Raw genomic sequence first — 22774 nt, forward strand, 5'->3', positions numbered from 1 at the left:
TCTATATCCCACAGTCCACTAATGTCGCTAATGTGTGCATCGAGCTGCATAAGAAGGATAAGAAGGATAAAATAAGGAATGCCCCACCTTTCTGCCCAAAATGGCCCTCGAGGCAGCTTACAATCACTAATAAAATGGGATAAAAACAATAATAAAACAAGGACAGTAAGCACAATGAAGGACACAACAGCAACAGAGTAAAAAAGTCTCCAGCCCAACAGACCCACTTACACAGCAAAGGCCCACTTGAATAAAGTGGTCTTTGCCTGCCGACAGAAGGATAGTAGAGAGGGGGTGAACCTCGCCTCCCTCAGAAGTGAGTTCCACAGCCAGGGAGTGGCCACTGAGAAGACCCTCTTTCATGTTGCCACCAAATGTGCCTCCAAATGTGGCCCTTCAGAAAAAGGGCCACTCCAGAAGATCCTAAGAACCAGGCAGGCTTGTGTGGGAGAAGGTGGTCTTTCAGGTAGCCTGATCCCAAGCCACATAAGGGTTTATAGTTCATAATAACCAGCACTTTGAAATCTTCCTGGAAACAGACTGCTATTCAGTGAAGCTGTTGTAACAAGGGAGATATGTACTCCCTATATCTGGCCTCAGTCAATAGTCTGGCTGCAGCATTCTTGGCCAGCTGAAGTTTCCCAACAGTTTTCGAAGCCGTTACAGTAGTCCAAACGGGATGTATGTAACTAAGGCCAGATGACATCTTGTCTCATATCATGATGATCCCATCATGGTAACGCTATATCTCTCTTGCGCATTTATACCTCGCAGGACACACAATGGCATTTGTTGCGGTATATTGGATAATGTGGAACAAAAAGCAGGAAATAACACTACAAAAGCGGTATATCGAACATGTGATGTGCCCCAGCAGTTATCAGTGCACTTCAATACCGCTATAACACAGTAGTGTAGATCTGGCCTAAGGCATGTGTGAGTGTGGCCAGATCAGACAGCTGTAGGAACGGGTGCAGTTGGCTCTCTAGCCTACATTGCACAAACGCACAAGTTCAAGCCAGAGTCCAGAAGTACACTGAAAAATGCAGGGTGGGAGGATGGGGCAGTGAAGATCATCTCTGCCGCTTCTCTCACCCTGCATAGGATGCTCATAAGCCTCCAAGTTCAGGGGATTACGATCATCAAGGGCACAACCCATAGGATTGCACCCTAAAGTAAGATGTGCTTCGCCCGAAGACAGGGGTTGGCAGAAGTTAGATAGGGATCTACTGGTAGTCCTCTGGGTGATTTGCAGTAGATCACCAAGGGTTTCTAACTCCCAATTGCTTAACTGCAGAAAAAACAAAAAAGGCTTCTTTTCCCCCTTCTAAATTAGGCTGCTGAGATGGAAGAAAGGTTGGGAGAGAGGGGAACCAGGAGTGGATTTTGGTGTGACTGGACTGCGAGCTCAGTTCTCGTAATGAAAACAAATTCCTGGGCCAAGCATGTGCTCAGAGGCACCCTTGTTCCTTAATTCTAAGAGCATGTTAAGAATATAAGAACTTAAGAAGAGCCCTGCTGGATCAGACCAAGGGTCCATCTAGTTCAACATTCAGTTCACACAGTGGCCGCCCAGCTGCCCATTGGGAACCCACAAGCAGGACATGAGCGCAACAGCACCCCCTGCCCATGTTCCATCCCCCCCCCCTCCCCCAAGCCACTATTTTGCACCTAGCTCTGGTTGGTAGATCTCTGGTTTCCAATTAAAAAAAAAATAGAAGTCTGCCTGCCCCTTCTATAAGACACCTTTATTCAGGCAGGCATTGAACCTACCAGGTTGAGTGCTTTTAGTGCTGGTCTCTTGACTTGCAAGTTATTTTTACCTGCTGGAAACTGTTGTGTGTTTTTTTATTTCTAGAGGAGTAAAAATGTTAGCCTGTTGCAGCAAAAACAACAAAGAGTTTTGTGGTGCTTCAAAGACTAACACATTTATTTTGCATAAGCTTTTGTGGATACTGTTCTCTTCATCAGATGCATGAAGTGTTAACCTTAAATTGGGAGATCTATATACACATGCTGGGTGGGCACGGGGCGCAGGGAATATAAACTGTGTTGTCAGAGGGAATTAAAATGCAAAAATTACAAGCAGTTATAAGGTAAGTGATAAGGAACTGTTACAGTAATTATCACTGCCCCTACTTCTTGCATTTCAGTTCCCCTCACAACACAGTTTACATCTCCCCACCCACAGATCCCCACTCCTATGCCCATGATTAATATAAAAGGAGTAGTCTCTAAAATTCATTCACATCTCATTGAAATAGATGCAAGTATGTCAAACAGATTGAAAATAATTTGGGATGATATTGGAATAATAAGAGAGCAAAATGTATGGGATAAATTATGGATGATTCAATCAATTGGCATCACCAATCCTTAGAGAGAATACTTTTAAATTGTTACACTGATGATAGATTACGTCGGTGCTCCAGCAAGAATACAAACACAAATAATACAAAATGTTGGAGAATCTGTAATCAGCAAAGTTTATATAGTCATATGCAGCAATCATATCCTGTTGTATCACAGATTTAGAGTATGATCTATTCAGAAATGGTGAATACTATACATCAAATTATATATTTCACACACACTAGCATTGGCTCTGTTAAGAAAGTGTGATGAACAAAATGCAAAAGTAACATCTAAGGAATTGTGTTCATGCTGATGGCAGCGCGTAGGACAACAGCTAACGCTCGGAAAACTGCAGAAACTTTGACACTGAAGTCTTCGTACATGGAGCTGTGGCAAATAGCCATGACAGAAAAATTAATGTATTAACTTCAATTAGCTAAAGACAAAGTTTTAAAATCTGACTTTTACACAATATGATGATTTTATTTCATATACAAATGGGGGACATATGCAGCAACATCTTTCAAAGTCTTCACTGGGAGTGAATTAAACTACATTTTGCACAGGGCAGAAGAGCTCTGGCTATGCCTATTTTTCTTTAGAGCTACATGGCAACCAGACTTCCATTCCAAATGGATGAAATGAACCATACCTTACCTCTGTGTTGTATGGATGAAGAGTGGATCTTAGCTCCTGTGCAATATATGGACACAAAATGAGACCATGCTGAAACTAGTGCCACATACATATCACTGCAGACCGCCATGAACCACTGGTATGTCAGGTGAAAGCAATAGGTCTTCCCCCATTCAAGCAGAGATGACTTGTTGGAGCAAAAAACCTTGATGATAATGGCTTCCTGCTAATATTAACCTCTTTGCCATCCCTACATGTTATGAAAGGCAAATGCCTTAGGTATCAAGGAGCACAGAGAGCATCTCATGAGCCTCAAGAGGATGGAGATGGCAAAAAGTTTAGAATTTGTCACATCTGGCAGGTGATAATTACAACTTTCCTAATGACAAGTCTATATGTATACAGCTGTCTCAATCAGTACACTGGCAATGCAATCAATGCTCTCACCACACTTTTCCCCACATTTTTACTACATGAACAAGAAGAGCTTCAGTTCGCAGAAGTCAAGTTGCACTCATGGAAGGGGCCCTTCCATGTTCTGTCAATGGAAGCTCCTTCTGTTCATGTAGCAAAAACATTGGATGTTGCCTTTTGTAGGTAACAGCAGACTCAACTTTTTCCTACAAAAAAATTACTACCTGCTTGAAAGGGGGGGGAAAACATTGATCCTCTCTTTTTGTGAAGGAAAACCACTATTTAGGAATTAGCCCTGTAGGCCATTAAAACCAGCTGTTCATAGGACTCCAACCTTAGTGGGTAGGCACCTTAGTCTGTGTCATGAACACCAGCCCTCAGACCTTCCAGTGTGCAGCAAAGGATTCTGATGAGGATAAGGCACAGGCTATTTCCTTGGGGTTATTAAGGGCCCTCCTGGCCAGAGGACAAAGCCCTGTCATGGTCCTCTGGCTCGGAGGGCATCAGGGCAAGTCCCTGGCAGAAATTCCATCCCCCACCCTTGCAGAAGTCTCCAGCTACAAAACCTGGTGAGGGCACTGTAACAATCCAGTCCACTCCTTCGGGGGGGGGGGTGGAGCTGGCCATACTATAGGTCTTATCAACCTAAAAAAGGCTTCAGTTGGCTTTAGTTCCCTGCTGAGACATTCTCCTCCTATTGTTGGACTAGGAGAGAGGGACCCACTTGGAGCTATCCACGGTCCTAAATTCTTCTTGCTTTGTTCTGACTACCATCAGTTGTTACCAGATTTGCCTGGGAGACTCAAGGGATCACAGAATGGGTCAGTGAGCTGGTTCTGCACATCTATGTCATCACATTTCTCTCTCCCCTATCCCCAACTGTGGATCTCGCACAGATACATGTAAACTTCCCCCCCTTCCCTGGCCAAGCTGCCTCCCCAGGGAAGCCCATGTCTCAGACTCAGCCGGGCTGTCTCCCTCTCTCTTTGCTTAAATCTGGAAATGCACCACAGCCACAACCTACCACCTTTCTTACAGCCATCTCTGATCCTGTTTGCAGGGGTTAATGTGGTATAGAAAGGATGCAAGCACACCTTTAACAACAATGCTCCCCAAGTCTGGGATTGTCCAATAGAAAGAATGTTGGATTTTGGAGTGGGATACCCATGGCATTTCCATATTCATGCCACTGGAATGGGAGACCCACGGCATTTCCACATTCATGCCACTGGAGTGGATAAATGAGGTTCCACATTCTGGAACTGAAAGTATCTATGTGTATCGATGGCCATGCGCTAATTGAAGTCTCATGAACAGGAGACATTCCATGAGTATGCTGGTGCATTTTCTACCCTGTGGTACAATATTCAGAGAGAATCTGCAGGTGACACAATGCTAGGAGGGATAGCCAACACCATAGAATCAAGATTCAAAAGGAGCTGGACAGGCTGGAGCACTGGCTTGAAACTCATGAGATGAAATTCAGCAGAACCTAACTGTCAGGTATTTAAATACAAAAAACCCACCATATAAGTATAGGATGGGGAAAACCTGGCTTGGCAGCAGTACATAGAGAAAGGTGTGTTAGTGGATCACAAGCTGCATATGAGCCAGCAGTGCAATGTGGCTGCTTAAAGAGCTAATGCAATCTTAGGCTGCATTGAAAAAAGCACAGTTACGGGGAATGATCGTTCCATTCTTTGCTGGGTTAGTCCAGCCACATTTGCGGGGTACAGTGTCCAGTTCTGCGCACCACATTTTAAGGACATTGATTAACTGGAGGACGTCCAGAGAAGAGCAACACAGCTTTCTCTTTTGTCCACTGCCTGTGTGAAACTAATGACGTGTAGGTGCAAAACAAAATGTGACACAGCAAGATGCACCCATTTTTAAAACATGATGCACCCATTGTTAAAAAGATGGACCCATTTTTAAAGATGGACCCATTTTTAAAGACCCAAGATGCACCCATTAAAAAAAATGAGTTAAAATGTGCTGCTGCATGTGGCTGCAATGCCATCAGCTATTCCAATCTTGTTGCTTTTAACAACTTCCTTAAACTATTCAGGTTTTAAAAATTGTAACAGTTGCGGTGATAGGGGGATGCACGTGCCAGCCCTATGCCCTCCCCCTCCCATCCTCCCCATGTTCACAGGGAAGGTCTGAAGAGAATCTGTTAGGGACGGGAGAACTAGGGATGCCTGAGTTTGCTGAGATACTCTGAATTCCTCTTCGTAGCTTGGGTCATCTCGCTCCCCTTCTCATTTGTGACCTGAGAGATATGGGGCATGGCTATTGCTGGACAAATGCGTGATAGCGACCTAGTGACACTGAAAACCCCTTCGTAGGTGTGCCTTTTTCACTTCTTCCTTTCTGGATGGGAGATTTCTTTCACACCTCTATGCCTCTATCACGCATTTGCTCTGTCGCGCAATTGCTTGATAGCACAATCGCGCGATAGTGCAATTGCGTGATAGAGGCATAGAGACATGAAAGAAATCTTCCATCCAGAAAGGAAGAAGTTTAAAAAATCACACCTACAAAGGGGTTTTCAATGTCACTAGGCCACTCTCATGCATTTGTCCAGCAATAGCTATGGTCCTGAATAGTGGCATAGTGAGGTAGTGAGATAGGAAATATGGGTATTGCTGGACAAATGCGAGATAGTGACATACTGAGTGAGATGGGGGGAGATGTAGGGACTGCCAACAAAAGCGCTCTTTCGGTTTACCACTTTAATTTTTTAAAAGAAGTTAGAGGGTGCCCAGTTCTCTGACAGACAGCCCTGAAATGGCAGAAGCAGTGGGGAAACACAGGCGGGGAAAACATTGGGGAAATACCCTTTGACTGGGGTCAGTGAGGTGAAAGACTCACCCCTCTGCAGGGGTATCATGCTGGAGTAAATGCGGACAGTGTGCACATCACAACAGAAGAGCAGAGAAAGCGAATTAAGGAAAACAATCGGACTAAAAGTAGTGTCAGAAGAACTGGTTTTTCAGCACAAAACTCCAGAGCAGCTGCTGAATGACCACAATGTCATGTATCCCTAATGATGTCCAAACACAGCCAGCTTAGAGTAAGTCGCTCATGGAGACACCCCCCTAGTGACACAAAACCCTGTGTCACATTAGCCTAGGACTGCTGACTCTGGAAATCAAAAATTGTTGGTATTGGGGCGGGCCTGGGAAATGGAGCCCTTTGAGTCCAGGAGTGATGCTTGGGGTAGAACACAGCATTTTTTGGCGAGTTCAGTAGTTGAGTCCAGTGGTTTGGACTTTGTAGTGGGTCTGTGGGCAGAGATAAGTGCAAATGGTGTCTACTGGGTGAGCATGGCTATGACCACTGATGTCATCCCCCTGCTTCTCCCATGCCGCCCAGCCATTTTAGCTTTTTTCTATGCTGGGAGAGTCATGGAGCTCCATGCCTCTCCCAGCACAGAGAAAGGGTCTTGACTGGCACTGAGCACTGGCTGAATCCCTGGGTTGGTGGAGCACCATGCAAAGCAATTTGGCCAGCCTGCATCCCCACTGTTATCTCAGATCTCAGATCAGAGATAACAGTGGGAATTCCTCCCAGAGGCAATTCCTCCATGATGGTCCAAGGGCCAGATTAGGGAGACTGATAAACCAGATTAGACCTCAGGGCTGAGGGGTTCTGTACCTCTAACCTATGGCATACAACAACCAGAAATGGCAGGGGGGGAGTAGACCAGGCTTGTCCTGTGCTTCTTTAGTAAATGGTCCAAAAACCAGTTGCCAACCCTAGTCACTTCTGAAAAACTAGGCTTCAGGTGTACTACTACTGCTATGTTTCCATGGAAACAAATTTCCTTTCCCATACTCTCTTGAGTGCTCCCTTGACTTCCTTGTTCCTCAGGCTGTAAATTATGGGGTAAAGCATGGGCGTGATGTTGGTGTAGATCAAAGAGACCACCTTGTCCTCATCCAGGGAGTAGCTGGCCTTAGGACGGATATAGATGAAGATGGCACAGCCATAGTGGAGCATGGCCACAATCAGGTGAGCAACACAGGTCGAGAAGGCCTTTTTCCGGCCTTCAGAGCACTTGATCCTGAGGATGGAATGGGCAATGAATACATAGGAAACCAGAATGAGCAGGAACGGCACAAGCAAGTTTGTCATGCAGACGAGGAACACCACCACCTCATTGGTATGTGTGTCGCTGCACACCAGGAACAGTACAGGTGGGATATCACAGAAGAAGTGGTTGATGTTGTGGGAGCCACAGAAGGGAAGACTGAAAATCAGAGTGGTGAGTCCCAGTGAGATTGTGAATGCGCTGACATAGGCTACTGCCAACAGTTGCACACAGAGATTCCTGCTCATGATGAGAGTGTAGCGCAGTGGGTTGCAGATGGCCACATACCTGTCATAGGCCATCACAACCAACAGAAAGCACTCAACACCCCCAAAGGCAATGAAGAAATACATCTGTGTGGCACATGCAATCAGGGAGATTCTTCCGCTCTTGGCCAAGAAATTGGCCAACATTTTGGGCACAATTACTAGAGTGTAGCAGATCTCGACGAAAGACAGGTTGCGCAGGAAGAAATACATGGGGGTGTGGAGGGCAGGATCAGCTAAGGTTATGACCACAATAGCCAAGTGTCCTGATAGGGTGATGAGAAGAATGAGAAAGAATAAGGCAAAAAAGATGAACTGCAAAGTTCCATTGGTGCTGAATCCCAGGAAAACAAAATCAGTCTCCATACTCTTATTCTGTCTTGTCTCCATTCTCCATTCCACAGTCAGATAGTCCGGCTAGTATGTTGTGTGTTTTAATCTGCATGGGAAAGAAAGTAAGGATAAAACAAAGACAGGACAAATGTTAGCAGAGTGCAGCAGGCAAAGGAAAGGAATCAAAAATCAAACTTCCGAGACCTTTACAGAAATCTGGGGTGCAACCACACTCCAAATACTGTGTACAGTTCTGGTCACGACACCTCAAAATGGATATTGTGGAGCTGGAAGAGGTGCAGAAAAGGGCAACCAAAATGATCAAATGTGTGCAGCAACTCCCCTATGAGGAAAGGTTGTAACAGTTGGGGCTATTTAGCTTAGGAAATAGATGAGCAAGGGAGGAGATTATGGGGGTGGGGGGACCACAGGCCTGGCAGCTAAATCTAGCCCTCCATGGCTCCCCAGATGGCCCCACTCCTTTCCCCTGGCCCCACCCCCTATCCCACAACCACCGATGGTTTGGAGGTTTCCTGACTTTTGTGCAGCTTTTTCCCCTTTCTAAAGGTTGAAATACCTCAACTAAGGCTTCATTAGGGGCAGTAAGCAAGCTACAATATGCTGGCATGATTTGCATTTCTGTCCCCACCCGTTCTGCCTTCCCTCCTCCACACACACACACACACACACACACACACACACTCCTTTGCCTTTGACCCCACCTACCAGCCCCCAAGAGTTTCTCCGAATTTGGATTCAGCCCTTGGGTTGAAAGGTGTTTGATGCCCCTGTAATAGAAGTATATAAAAGAACGTGGGGTGTACAGAAAGTGCGTGGGGAAAGGGTTTTCTCTCTCTCTCAGAATACTAGACCCTGGAGTCATCCAATGAGGCTGAACGATGGGAGATTCAGGACAGATAAAAGGAAGTTCCTTTTTCACAGTGTGTAGCTAAACTATAGCATTTGTGCCATAAAATGTAGTGATGGTGGATGGCTTTAAAAGGGGATTAGACAAATGCATGGAGAGTAGGGCTATCAATGGCTACTAGCCATGATGGCTATATACAGTATATCAGCCCCATGGATTCTCCAATATGGGGGTACCACAGGGGTCAGTTTTGTCCCCTATGCTGTTCAACATCTACATGAAACCATTGAGTACAGTCAACCAGAGTTTTGGAGTGCTCTGTCATCAGTATGCTGATGACACGCAGTTCTATTTCTCCTTTTTATCTTCTTCAGGTGAGGCTGTGGATGTGCTAAATTGGTGCCTGGCTGCGGCAATGGACTGGATGAGGACTAACAAACTGGAACTCAATTCAGACAAGACTGAAATGCTGTTGGTGGGTGGTTCTGCTGACCAGATGGAGGGTGCACAATCTGTTCTGGATAGGGATGAGCGGATTCCCTACCAGCTGGTCTGGGTGGGAATCCACCCTTGGGGGGAGGCGATCCATCCCTCCCCCCAGAATCCGTCAGGGCCGGCTCCGCTCTGCGGCAATCCTGCAGAGCCGGCCGCCAGGTCCACATCGCTGGCGATACAGCCAGCCACCACTGCCATGCCGTATCACTGGGCTAGCTCCGGAAGCAAATGGCATCCACTACGCCATTTGCAGCCGTAAAGCTGTTAGGTTAACCTAAATGCAGCCATTTATCCCTGCATTTTGGTTAATCTAACAGCTTTAGGGCCACAAATGGCATCCGCTACGCCATTTGCATCCCTGTTTTTTCATGTGATAGGCTACACAGATTATATTTATGTAGATATTTGCGTAGCCTATTGTGTGAAAAAACAGGGACGCAAATGGCGTAGTGGATGCCATTTGCGGCCGTAAAGCTGTTAGATTAACCTAAATCCAGCTGTAAATGGCTGCATTTAGGTTAACTTAACAGCTTTACGGCCGCAAATGGTGTAGTAGATGCCATTTGCGTCAGGAGTTAGCCCAGCAATACGGCACGGCAATGGCAGCCGGCCGTATCACCAGCAATACAGAGTCGGCAGCCGGCTCTACAGGATTGCTGCATGGAGGAGCCGGCCCAAACGGATTCCAGAGGGAGGCAGAGGTGAGTGCCCCATTCCACCATGGACTCCGGAGGACGGATTCTTTGGAATCCGGCTTCATTGGGGCCCGTGGCGGAATTCTCCGCCATCCCTAGTTCTGGATGAGGATGCACGCCCCCCGAAGGAGCAGGTTCATAGCTTGGGAGTTCTCCTGGAGTCATCATTGTCACTTGAGGCTCAGGTGGATTCAGTGGCACAGAGTGCCTTCTACCAGCTTCAGTTGGTGGCCCAGCTAGTCCTCTATCTGGACAGGGCTCTGGACAACGCAAGCCGACTTTGGCCTGCTTGCACTGGCTGCCTATATGCTTCCAAGCTCAATTCAAGGTGCTGGTTTTAACCTATAAATCCCTAGAAGCTTGGGACCACAACACCTGACAGCACATCTCTCCCGAAACGAACCTACCCATACTCTATGTTCAGCATCTAAGGTCCTCCTCCGAGTGCCCCCTCCAAGGGAAGCTCAGAAGGCAGCAACGAGGGATAGGGCCTTCTCAGTGGTGGCCCCCCCATCTGTGGAACAAGCTCCCTGATGAAGTCTGCCTGGCGCCAACATTATTAACTTTTCAGCGCCAGGTAGAGACCTATCTCTTTTCCCCGGCAGCACATGATGAGTTTTAGTCGGTCCTGGATGTGTCTTTAGTTATGACTGACAGTTCAGTGTTGTTTTTAGTTATATGTTGTTTGTGTATATCGTCTGTGTGCTTTTATGTAAATGTCTTTTAAACTTTTTACATTGTATTTAATGTTTTAACTTCTGTAAACCTCCCAGAGAGCTTTGGCTATGGGGTGGCATAGAAATGATGATGATGATACCACCTTGGGTTTCAGAGGCAGTATGCCCCTCAGTACCAGTTGCTGGGGAATATGAGCAGGAGGGTGCTATAGTTGTGCTCACGTCCTGCTTGTATGCTTCCCACAGGCATCTGGTTGGCCACTATGCAAGCAGAATGGACTAGACAGACCTTTCTCCTGATCCAGCACAGCAATTCTCCTGTTCTGAAAGATGAAGGGAGTGTGCCAAGTATCCAGAAAGCTACTGAATTGGATCTGTATTCTTCGAGAGGAAAGAGCTCTGCTCGTGAAAGGTCCCCCGCCTGCCTTCGGGGGTCCCCCCTCTCCCCCCTTCACAGCTCACCCCATTCATCTGGGTCTCCTGACTCTCTGTGTAGCATTTTCAGGGGATTGGAGGGGCTGCCATGGAAAGGGGGACACGGTGAAGGCCACCTCCGCCGGCACTATTGATCCCAATTAATTTTGTAACTTTTGTGTTTGATTTTCCAATATGGAGGTTGATTATAGGTGGAGGTTCACAGCTTAAACCCACTGCAACAGACACTGCCCCCACTGCCAGATTTCTGGGGGTGGGGGTGCTGCCAGCATCTTCAGATTCTTGCAGAGTAATTCAGCCCACTCTTTGTCTCTTTTCTCAGTCCAAGCTCTGCCTCAGTCAGACCTACAGGGTGCTCGCTTCGGTCTCTTTTTTCACCCGGCCCTCTGCATTAACGCATTCAACAGCTGGGAGGGGGAATGAGCTGTGCCTTTCCCAGCTGCTAGCCATTCAGTTAACCCTCGGGTGCACGTCCAGACAAGAGCTGGTCAAGCCTGTTTTTCACTTAAGGGCACAATCCTATTCAGGTTTAGAGAACCTGGACTGAGCAGTATCATGGTTCCCAACAGGCTGCATTCACTGCTCCTGTCTGTGGGGAGAATGTTTCAGTCCCCAGTGCCTACAGTGTCATGCTCCTGTCCTCCTAGGTCAGCTGCCAGAAAAGACACAGCTGCCCACCATCTCCATGGACAGCCCCATTCTGCCCCCATCCCCACCGCCATAAGTTACTACTTGCACCTCAATGCCAGAGCACAGGCTTTGCATGAAAAAGGCTCCAGGTTTAATTCCTGACATTTCCAAGTAGGGCTGGAAAAGAGACCCCTGCATGGAACACCGGAGAGCAGATGCAGGCTGTAGAAAATATTGAGCTGGAAGGGCAAGTCATCTGATTCGGTAGAAGGCACTTCCTATGTTACCACACTGGAAAACACAACTCATCTAGGTCTTCTGCAATCACTGTGCAACAAACACATTTCTTTGGGAAAGGATGTTTGGAATGGCTGAGTAAATGCTGCACGTTTCGTGTTGCGGGGTGCGGAGGAGGCATTGAACTAAAAGTGATGGTCTGACTTTGGCAGGTGTCGTACAAACAGCTTCTCTTCCCCCTGGAAGTATATTACTCACCAGTGGTGAGGGAAATCACAGGTGTGACTCCCTTTCCACCACTGTTATTTGGCTGTGTACATAAAGCCTTAGTTATCTTGCAGCGCATTTCACAAATTCGGCTTACAGTGGCTCTAGCTTCAGTCAAATTCACAGTGCAAATGTAAGCCCTGCATTGGCCAGGGGCGGGGAGGAAACGCTCATTAGCACACCAAACTCCTCTCCTCTGTGTTCCCTTCCAGAACAGATAATGATCAGAAATTAATATGAGAGAGGCTCAGGAGCAACTGAAGCCTATTGCTCTCAGTCTGCATAGTCCAACCTCTCATCTCCTGCAGGAGAAAAAGCAATGTTTTCTTCTGCTCTGGAAATAATATAAAGACCGAAAACACTGTAATTTCGTACCTGTTGGGTGTCTGATTTATTTTCTCACTCGTTTGTCTGATATGTTGAGCCATTCAGTTAGTTGATCAAGAAGCTACAGCAACAAAGTTCTCTTCTCAATATCAACGTGATTATCGAAGAAGATATAAATCTAGAGGTAATACAGGAGGAAGGCGTGTCCCCTTCCTAAACTCTGGATATCCATAAATACAAGGAGGTGCTGATGATGCCGGCAGAGAGGGAACACTCTGATCCAGGAGCTATTTAAGGGGTTTCTTGGTCCACATGGAGAAGATCCCCAAGCTGCTTTTTTGTTTCCTTCCAGAAGTCCCAAAGGAACTTCAGCATGCTGCTGAAAAAGAATGAGTTAGGCAGAGAGAAAAATGTCTTGCTCTCTCAAGGGTTAGAAGAGGTGTGTTGCATAGCAGGTTCAAACCCCTCTCAGCCATTACCCTCACTGGGTGACTTTGGGACAGTCATTCTCTCTCTCTCTCTCTCTCTCTCTCTCTGAGCTTTTCTACATGAGGCTTTTAACCCACTACTTTATGAAGGCTTCTGGTTCTGGATTCTTTGTGGGATTAAGATCAGGTCCTTTCTTCATGTTTTTCCCCAGGTTTTTCTTTCTCTGCCTTTCCATATGTTCCATTACACAACCACTAGATGGCGCTGTGGTATAGCAGAATTGCCCCTGAACACCAAGGTTTCATGCCACTATTCACAGAAATACCAGACTTTCCTCATCAGAGGGGGAAAAAAACCCACTGTAGTGGTTGCAAAGCATGGGAGAGGCCCTGGAGGATGGCACCATCTTGTGAAGCACCCGCAAACTGCCATGAGTGAGGAATCATGAGCGCACAATACATGTCTTCTCTAGAAATCACTCAGCCTAACTTTTTCCACAGAACTGATGTGAGGATTTTTTAAAGTGTGTTGAAAAGAAATGCTAAAAACAACAACTACAGATCATGGGGGAAAGTCTTTCCTTTCTAGAAGACTTTTTGTAAAGGTTTCCCAGAAAATAATCTTGATAGGTTACCTCCATCCAGGAGGAATCTAGCCTGGAAAACACTAGACTAACTGGCAGGGGGCTTCTAGGCCCTACTGAAAATGATCCCTCTCTTAAACCCATCTTTACAAATATTTTTTAAAGGAGCTTTAGATCTTCCCAAAGCACGGAGAATACAAAATTTAACAGAGCCTTGTATAATACTCTTAGATCACAGGGGGTTGCTTTAAACTGTGCAGTCTAGCACATGGCGAAGGATTTTAGCAAGACATTCTGGAGAAATACTTTTTTTAAACCAATGAAGCCAACTGTCAGAGTATACAAAAAGTTTATTTGGGGGAAGGGGCTTTTTGATACCGCAGAACTAAGGAAGGAAACAAGGCAGAAAAGACTTTCAAATAACACTACAAAGTCAATCTAACTTAGCTAGTTACAGTTACCTGAATGCGTAGAGTCTTGGGTTTCAGAGCATGTGCAGAGTTCCTTGCAGAAAGAATGATCTGAAAGAGCTTTAGTCCCATGCAGAGCATTCCTGGTCACCTGATTCATCTGTTTCTAAAGGAGACAAAGTAATGGACGTATAACGCACATATTTATAGGAATCGGAGCTCAGTGGAAGTCCACCTCCCTCCTTAGATGGCATGCAGTGTGAACCAATGGTGAAAGAAGCTTCATCACAGAGAGGAAAGCCAGAGAGGAAATGATCTCTTCTTGATCATCCCAGAGTGCAGGACACGGAATAATGGGCTCAAGTTACAGGAAGGCAGATTCCGGCTGAACATCAGGAAAAACTTCCGGACTGTTAGAGCAATACGACAAGGGAACCAATTGCCTAGGGAGGTGGTGGGCTCTCCCACACTGGAGGCATTCAAGATGAGACTGGAAAGTCATCTGTCAGGGGTGCTCTGACTTGGATTCCTGCATTGAGCAGGGGTTGGACTTGACGGTCTTATAGTCCCCTTCCAACCCTAGTATTTTATGATTCTATGATTCTATGGTCCAGGTAACCAATGCGAAATTTACTTGGAGACCTTTTCCACCTTCTTAATCGTTTTGAACTACCATTAAAAAGAGCTAGCCAGTTCAGACCATCTGAACTATTTTAAAAAGAAAAAGGGAGGGATTAAACTGAGAAAGTGGACTGGAGATAAATCTAAGGATATTTGTCTATTCAGAAGTTTCTACAAAATTCCCAAATCCCAGATACTCTAGATGGCACTGTTGGTCTGTACTGGAATGTAGAGGTTTGTCCCACAAACCCATGGAACATAATTCTGAACATAAACAAAAGTTTTGGAAACTATTATATTGGGTTCTGGTTTCTCTTGTGTGCCTAGTATTGATACTAAACTTCTAAAATTGATTTTCTTTTTGGGTTGCTAATGTTCTTAGGGGTAATTCTTGAAAATAAATGACAAAAATTGACATTTCTTTCTGCCTCAGCCCACAGACATCTACACTGAATTCTACATAAATAGAGCAATGCTAAATAGGGGGGTGGGGGGTGGAGAGATCTATGGCAAAGCCCTGCCAGCTCGCTGCAGCTACAGCATGGGGGGGGGTCCCTTTTCTCTCTCATTGATTGCCATTTATGAATAAAATGTCAGAACAAATGGCCTTATTCAGGGATATCGGAGAAATATCAATTGAATCCGGACTCCCAGGAAACTCCAAGTTCTGGGTGGCTGCAAAACTCTTACTGCTGGCATTTGCACACAACACCCATATGGCTGGAGAACATGATTGCCCTTGTTTTTGAAAAGCAATGAACAGAAGTACAGCTATCATCACAAGAAAGCGAATCTCTTCACTCCCCCCCCCCACCTCCCCGTACAAATGACATGTTGACTGGATACTGCATTGTCGTCTTTTAAACAGGTTTTGAGAAAGCCTTGCACAAGTTAAAATCCAACTGGGCCATGTTTCTGGCTGAAACGCAAAGACTAAAGCACTTTGCCCAACCTCACGCCAACAGCCAATGTCCGAAAACAGAACCCTGAGCCAGCTAGACCATTGCTCAGACCCACCACACAGTGTAATAGATAACCGAGAAGGATATCAGAAAAGTGGAAGGTGTCCAAAATCCAGCATCGATGTTGGTGAAGGACCTGGAGAGTGGAGACCAAGTTCAAAGAAGAAAGGTTGAATGAATTGGGTATGCTTAGCATGGAGATTACTAAGAGGCAATATGGCAGCCATCTTCACATAGACAATGGAGCAAATCTGTTCTCTGTTGCTCCAGTAGGGCCCAAACCATGAGAGGGAATTAAACATTAAGCAACTAAATTGCATTAAGCAATTAATCCAACTAAACATTAAGAATGTCTTTAAGGTAGTGGTTAGAGTGCTGGACTAAGACTGGGGAGAGACCCAGCTTCTAGTTCCCACTCGCAAGGCTGGCTGGGGGCCAACACGGCGGAGCCCTGCCCAACCCAAGCCCCGCCTACCCTGCTCCCGATACTCATCTCCTCCACCCAGACAGGCCTTAATCACATCGGCACAATGCAATTCAAAGCGGCAGTGGCAGCACAGTGTGCTGGGCCCATCCTTCATTGCTCTGTTTCCTGTTTGGGCTAGGGGGAACATGGAGCATGTGTGATAAACCGCACACGCTCAGAAGGTTCCCCCATGAACCACAGGTTTTTCCCCTGTAGTCAGAAGAGTGGTTTTCAGGGAGGGGCCTGGGCGGCTTGTGCATCGTCTGGTCGAAAGCTGCATCTGCTCAAGAGCGCCCTCTGGCTGTGACCCAGAAAGCGAAAATGGATTGGTTGTTTCGCCAGTTTTTCCCCTGTAGTCAGAAGAGTGGTTTTCAGGGAGGGGCCTGGGCGGCTTGTGCATCGTCTGGTCGAAAGCTGCATCTGCTCAAGAGCGCCCTCTGGCTGTGACCCAGAAAGCGAAAATGGATTGGTTGTTTCGCCAGTTTTTCCCCTGTAGTCAGAAGAGTGGTTTTCAGGGAGGGGCCTGGGCGGCTTGTGCATCGTCTGGTCGAAAGCTGCATCTGCTCAAGAGCGCCCTCTGGCTGTGACCCAGAAAGCGAAAATGGATTGGTTGCTTCGCCAGCCCTCAGCCAGTCAGTCTCCTTCAAAAACAAATCACCCCATCTCAGTCACCGCCAGAGCCTGCACGGGAAAGAGGAGACAGACAGAGCGCAGCAGCGAGGTAGCAGCGGCGGCAGATTAGGCTAAGAGGTAGTGACTAGCCCAGATCATCCAGTGAGTAATGAGAGGCATTTGCTGGTCCTCCTCAGGCAGAAAGATGTCCTGGGCCAGCACTGGCTGTGTGTGTGTTCTATGTTTGGCTATGGCGTCTAAATCAGGCAGCGAGTCAGTCTGGTTCTCCCAGGGTGTTTCTGTGCCTGTGTGCTGTATGCTGTAAAAGGGGAAGGTTGTGTTTGTTTTTCAGTTTTCTACCATGGAAGAAATTGGGGGGGGGGGTCGGTATCGGGGGCAGAGTAGGAGGCTCGCTGCAGATGGCTAGCCTCGGGGCCCACCATGGCCTTGAGCTGGCCCTGGCTATGTGCCTCCGAGGATATCGTCATTAGCGGTGGCACCATCATGATTTTGTGTGGTTGTGTGTCTCCGCGATTCCCCACTGTTCACTCACGATTCTCTGTGGAATGGAAGTTCATAGAATCATAGAATAGTAGGGTTGGAAGCGCCCTACAAGGCCATCGAGTCCAACCCCCTGCTCAGTGCAGGAACCCCCTGCTCAACTCAACTTGTTGCCAGAACAAGAGAACGTGGGTCAAAAGGAGTGCTTTTGTGTGGCTCTGTGATTTCCCCACCCCCTCATTTGCCTGTACAAACATAAAATTCACTTGCCTCAGTTCTTTCTCTCTGCGGTATGGGTTGCCAACTGTTGGGGATTCAAAGATTTTTCCGCCTACGGTGACCCTCTTGGCTCCACCTCTGGTGATCTCTTGAATCCAGTTCTGCTGACCTACCCTCCACCCCACCAATCAGTTTGGCCACCGGTATCCACTGCCACTTGCCCATTAAGCTCACTGAGTGACTTTGGGCCAGTCACTGACTGTCAGCATAACTTCTCTCACAGGCTGAGCTTTTGTGGGGCTTTTCTACATGAGGCATTTATTGTATGTGTCAGGTTTCCTTTTGCCCCCACTGAACTTCAAACGCCAGATCAAACACAGACAAGAGGCTTCAATCTATGGCTTTTAATCCATAATCCATACAAATGCAAATTCTCAGAAACTCTCAGTCTACAAGGAAATGCCTTCAGGGGGTTCAAAAGATGGCTACAAAAGTTGCCCACAATTTGAAAGCGGTCTCACTAGCCTAACTTAAGGGGTGGGGGGAGGTCTCTGTCTCTCTCGTGAGGTTTCTAGGCGCCGCTGTTCACGCAAGGCCAATCAGGTAGACCGTCTAAGTTCCGCCCCGGCCTTCTCCCTCTTACCTCTGCATCTGCGCCTGGCATCTATTAATTCAGCCTCCCCAAACCCCGCTTCTCCCTGTTCGCTATCTCTCCTGGGTGGGTGAAGAGGGACCCACCTCCTCCAGCTGGACCTTTGAAACCTAAGAAGCCTGCCTGACCATGTCTGGACTAGCCTGGGAAAATACCTCCCCCCATGTCTGGCAGTTCTTCTTCAGAATCCGAACTACCATCCTGCGCTCAGAAACACTCCTGACAGTATGCTCGTCATTCCCTACTCACGGTTGTTTATGGGTTCTTTAGATGGTTTTGTGACCCTCCAGTCTATATCTAAAAAGCACTTTCAGCTACTGTTTTTAGAGCAGGGAAAATGTGGCATTTAATTGTAACAGCAAAAGAAAACCCTTTTTTCACTTGTGTTTCTGCACTACTTTTCTATACCACACAGTACCACCTAGAGCATATGCAGCAGAAAGGCAGGAAAGGAAACGCTCTGCATGTAGTGCTCAGATCTCAGTTACATACAGCAGATTAACAGCCAATTAAAAGACTCGTGTGGAGAAGCTCGTTGTGAGGATAAAATGGAGAGGAGGAGGAGGATCATGTATGCCACCTTTGGCTCCTTGGAGGAAAGGCGAGATATAAATGTAATAAATAAATAAAACAATTGAACAGATGGCCTCAGAAGATGGCAGACTCTGCTTCGTTAGAGATTTTTAAGCAGTGACTGGGTGGCCACCTATCAGGGATGCTATAGCAGTGGTTTTTCTGTGCTGGCTAGATAATCTTTGAGGTCTTTCCAACTTTAGGATTCTATGGAACAGGGTGGTTCTGGATACTGTTGGGTAATCACAGCCCACCCCCTACATATCTGTGATTATGGAGCGGGACCTCCATATCAGAGAATGTCACTTCCAGACAGGCTTGAATGCACTGGAGTCTGGTGTCTCCGATTTCAGTGGGACTGTGAATCTATTCTGAGTTTCAGTCAGAACCAGCCAGAACCCTAAAAGAGCTATCCAAGATGCTGACCCCCTATCCCCAGAATAGGTTTGGCACCTTTGATAGCTGCTTTGGAGTTCTGGCAGGTTCTGACTGAAACCCAGAATGGATTCACAGCCCCACCGAAATCGGACCCACTAGCCTCCGCTACTTGACCTTCTCTACCTCTCTTAACAAAAGCTAGTCGCTAACTTGGCAGCTACCCTGGAAATGCCATTCCTCCTCTGGCTTTGTCTCATCACAAACTCTCTGTGGTTGTGCAGCCGCTCCCTATTTCAAAGTTACTTTCCACAATGGTTCGGATCAGTCCGGAGCCAGGAAAATCCATAATCATCACACCCCAGCGCACCACTTGCCTAGCCTGAGCCCTCAGGTATTCGTAACAGCGCTGGTTGATGTCTTTGGCCAGTTCCTCCGGGTTAGTGAAGAGCCCATTACCAGAGCAAAAGGTAAGGTGCAAGAGAGCTGGGTCACCAGTGTTTGCCATGCCAAGGTGCTCCTTAACCTGGTCCCATTTGCGCTCGGAAGAAAGAACATGCCAAGCGTCACTGACACTCAGCGCCTCGTACGGCACTCCCAGCACTTCTTTTTCTAGTTCCTCCAAGATGACAACCTTCCCCCGGGCCTGGCCTAAGGTGGGAATGGCCTCTGCTGCCCAAACCTGGCCCTCGGCTTCTTCATCCAAATAACGCCGCAAACGGGGGGCAAAATCTGCACTGGGAATGATTGGGAGCTCTTCTCTGACCCTCATAAGCACTGTCTCCCGTGGGTGCTCCTTGAGGAAGCTCAAGGTGTCTTTCAGGACATCCGAAAAGGTGGCCTCCTGGAAAGTGTTGACATGGTAGATCAGGAAATGGCCACCTTGGAGCTTACAGCGGATGTCCAGGAAGCGCACGCCGGCAGCAAGCTGAGCCTCAAGGGCCCAGCTCTGGCAGCGGATCTTTGAGCCCCCAAACAGGCTCATGGAGTCATGGGTGCCAGGGATGGAGATCCTGGACAGAGAAAGGTGGTCAGATAAGCCAGACATCCAGTCAGGGAGGGAAGCGGCAGGCCAAGGGGTGCTGTCAAATGCCTCTGTTTGCTCCTGATTTTCAGTCTCCATGGTGCAAATGGACTCACCTGCAAGGGATAGGAAACATCATAACATTCGCTCAGAGCACGAGGCACATTTCCTGCATCAAGGGCAGCCTCCACCACCCAACCATACAAGCTTTCATATCAATTATTTCTCTTTATTTATTTTTAGATTTAATTTTATTGTATTTCATTTGTACCTTGCCTTTCTACCAAAAAATGGCACTCAAGGCAGCTTACAGAAACAATTTAAACTGATTAAAAAAAATACATTAAAATACAGTTAGAAACATAACAATTACAGAACAAAGTATTATTAAAAACAGCTCCAAACCCACCTGACCCACTTCCAGGCTAAAGGCCTGCTTAAATAAAGTGGTCTTTGCCTGTTGGTGGAAGGACAGCAGAGAAAGAGCAAACCTGGCCTCCCTGAGCAGTGAGTTCCACAGTCTGGGAGCAGCCACTGAAAAGGTCCTCTCTCGGGTTGCCACCAAACCAGCCTCTGGAGGCAGCAGTGTTGATAGAAGGGTCTCTCCAGAAGTTCTCAAGAACTGGGCAGGCTTGTACAGGAGAAGGAGGTCTTTTGGGTAACCTGTCCCATGCCATTTGGGGCTTTTTTTCTGTGGCCCAGACTCTTTTCAATGGCATAAGATGGTCCGTTGCCCTACTAGGGGACCTGCTCCACTGTGTATTTTCAGCATGTCACAAAACACACTACATTCTATCTACATCCAAGGTCCTATTCCTTCACTATTTAGATTTACCAAGCCCTTCTGTCCCAAGTCCACTTACTCGCTTGGAAATCACGTTCCTCTCCCATCTGTCTCACTTCAAACAAACGTCAGAGTTTGGAGTTTCAGAGCAAAGGCTTTGAAAAATAAGTTAATTAGCAGTTCATCAGCATGTGGTTGCTCAATGGGCAGGAATGACTGGTTCAGCCAAAGGAGGCTCCTGCTCCTTTGATATTTGCAGATCTACCAGGGCTTTATCCAGGGGTGTTACTAGGGCAAAAGATCCAGGGCACAGCCCCATACACAAATGTGCATGAGAGAGAGAGAGGGAGAGAGAGAGAGAAAGATGTCTGAGTTGAACCAGGGGGATCAGTGTACTCGTCTTGTGTATATATGTGTGTGTGAGTGCACGGGCACATGGGTGTGTATACATATACATATGTATATACATATCTACATTCAGTAGAAGTATGCACCCACCCCCACTCCCACCTCAGACCCCAATTCAGCAGTTTGGAAATTATAACATTGTGACTTTTCTCTCTTGGTCAAAATTGGATGATAATTGCTGGCATAGTAGCCCCTTAGGAGGGGATTACACCTACCCAATGTCAGAAAAATAGGTGCAGAGTCTTTTGTGGTATCTGCCTTTATGTTTTGATGTTCTTTGAAAAGGAACTACCAATAACATTTGTATTCCTTGGACGATTTTCATCTCAGTCTGATGCATGTTTTGCCATTTGTGTTTTTTTCATTTTGCATGAACTCTAGATCTGTTTCAGTGGTAAGGGAAAGGCATTTAGTACATGCTCAGACTAGTTTTGCCATAACGTAGCCCTAGTTTTGAAAACAGACTCGCTGGCTGAATCCTGGTGAAGTCTTGGCACAAGTGAAGTTATGGGGCGGAAGATATAATGAGAGCTTGTGCATAACAAGGAGGAGATAGAGGGGAGTTGCACAAAACAAGACATCTGTTTTTATGAAGAGTAGCTGGAGGATGGTAGAATGAGGAGGGATTGTTGTAGGACTGTGCATGGGCCCCCTGCTTTGTTTCGGATGCCGCTTCAGACCTTCTGAAGAGTCCCCACTTCACTGTGGACCAATTCAGACCCCATCCACTTTGACTCGGATCCGAACCCAAAGCAAGATTCAGACATCCGAATCACTCGTTTTTGCCGTTTTCCCATTGACATGCATGGGAAAACGAAAATGGACATAATTTTTTAATTTTTCATGATACATACATGAACTTTGGGGAACTCTCAGCCCTCCTGGAGGGGTGTCCACCTACCAAATCTCAGTTAATTTCACCTTGCGGTTTTTGTGCTAGGTGCCGGTGAAATTTGATTTTTTCCACAAAAACTCTCAAACCAAAGAGCTATAACTTTCCACTGCTTGCACAGAAGTGCATGACATTTGGGGAGTGCAACCCCCCTTGTAGGGCATCCCACCTGCTAAATCTCAGACAGTTTGGCCCGCTAGTTTTTGTGCAAGGTGCAGGTGAAATTTGACATTTTCAAGGAAATCTCTCAAAGCAAAAAGCTATAACGTTTCACTGGTTGCAGAGAAGTGCATGAAAGCTGGGGGACGCACAGCTCCCCTGGAGGACATCCCACCTGCAAAATTTCAGATAGTTTGGCCCAGGAGGTTTTGTGCTAGGCACAGGCAAAATGTGCTGTTCTCAGACTCAAACCAAAGTTCATAAAGTGATAATCAAGTTAGGTGTTGAGGTCCCTAGATGCAGGGAATGCTGAGGCTTTAATCTGTGTGGTATATTTTATTTTCTATCACTATTTAGTGTGTGGGGAGGGGTG

The 22774-nt window shown here is 46.8% G+C and overlaps 1 protein-coding gene across 1 annotated transcript; it reads right to left on the bottom strand.

Annotated features, from left to right (window-relative positions):
• Positions 1 to 6128: 6128 nt before the first annotated feature.
• Positions 6129 to 16330, bottom strand: LOC146353426 (olfactory receptor 10Q1-like). Its single transcript, XM_084832247.1, has 4 exons — positions 16212 to 16330; positions 14205 to 14319; positions 12780 to 13107; positions 6129 to 8206 (listed from the first exon to the last, which is right to left on the bottom strand). Exon 4 carries the CDS (start codon positions 8155 to 8157, stop codon positions 7210 to 7212), a length of 948 nt encoding a protein of 315 aa, XP_084688373.1. The 5' UTR covers positions 8158 to 8206; positions 12780 to 13107; positions 14205 to 14319; positions 16212 to 16330; the 3' UTR covers positions 6129 to 7209.
• Between the last annotated feature and the right edge of the window lie 6444 nt (positions 16331 to 22774).

This window comes from Heloderma suspectum, chromosome 2, assembly GCF_057233095.1.
Source record: "Heloderma suspectum isolate Gila_16-S chromosome 2, 16-S_ref, whole genome shotgun sequence".
NCBI classification, from domain to species: domain Eukaryota; kingdom Metazoa; phylum Chordata; class Lepidosauria; order Squamata; family Helodermatidae; genus Heloderma; species Heloderma suspectum.

Bases quoted from the DNA above. Each gene is read 5' to 3' on its own strand.
- LOC146353426 (XM_084832247.1), bottom strand. From the start codon at position 8,157: ATGGAGACAAGACAGAATAAGAGTATGGAGACTGATTTTGTTTTCCTG.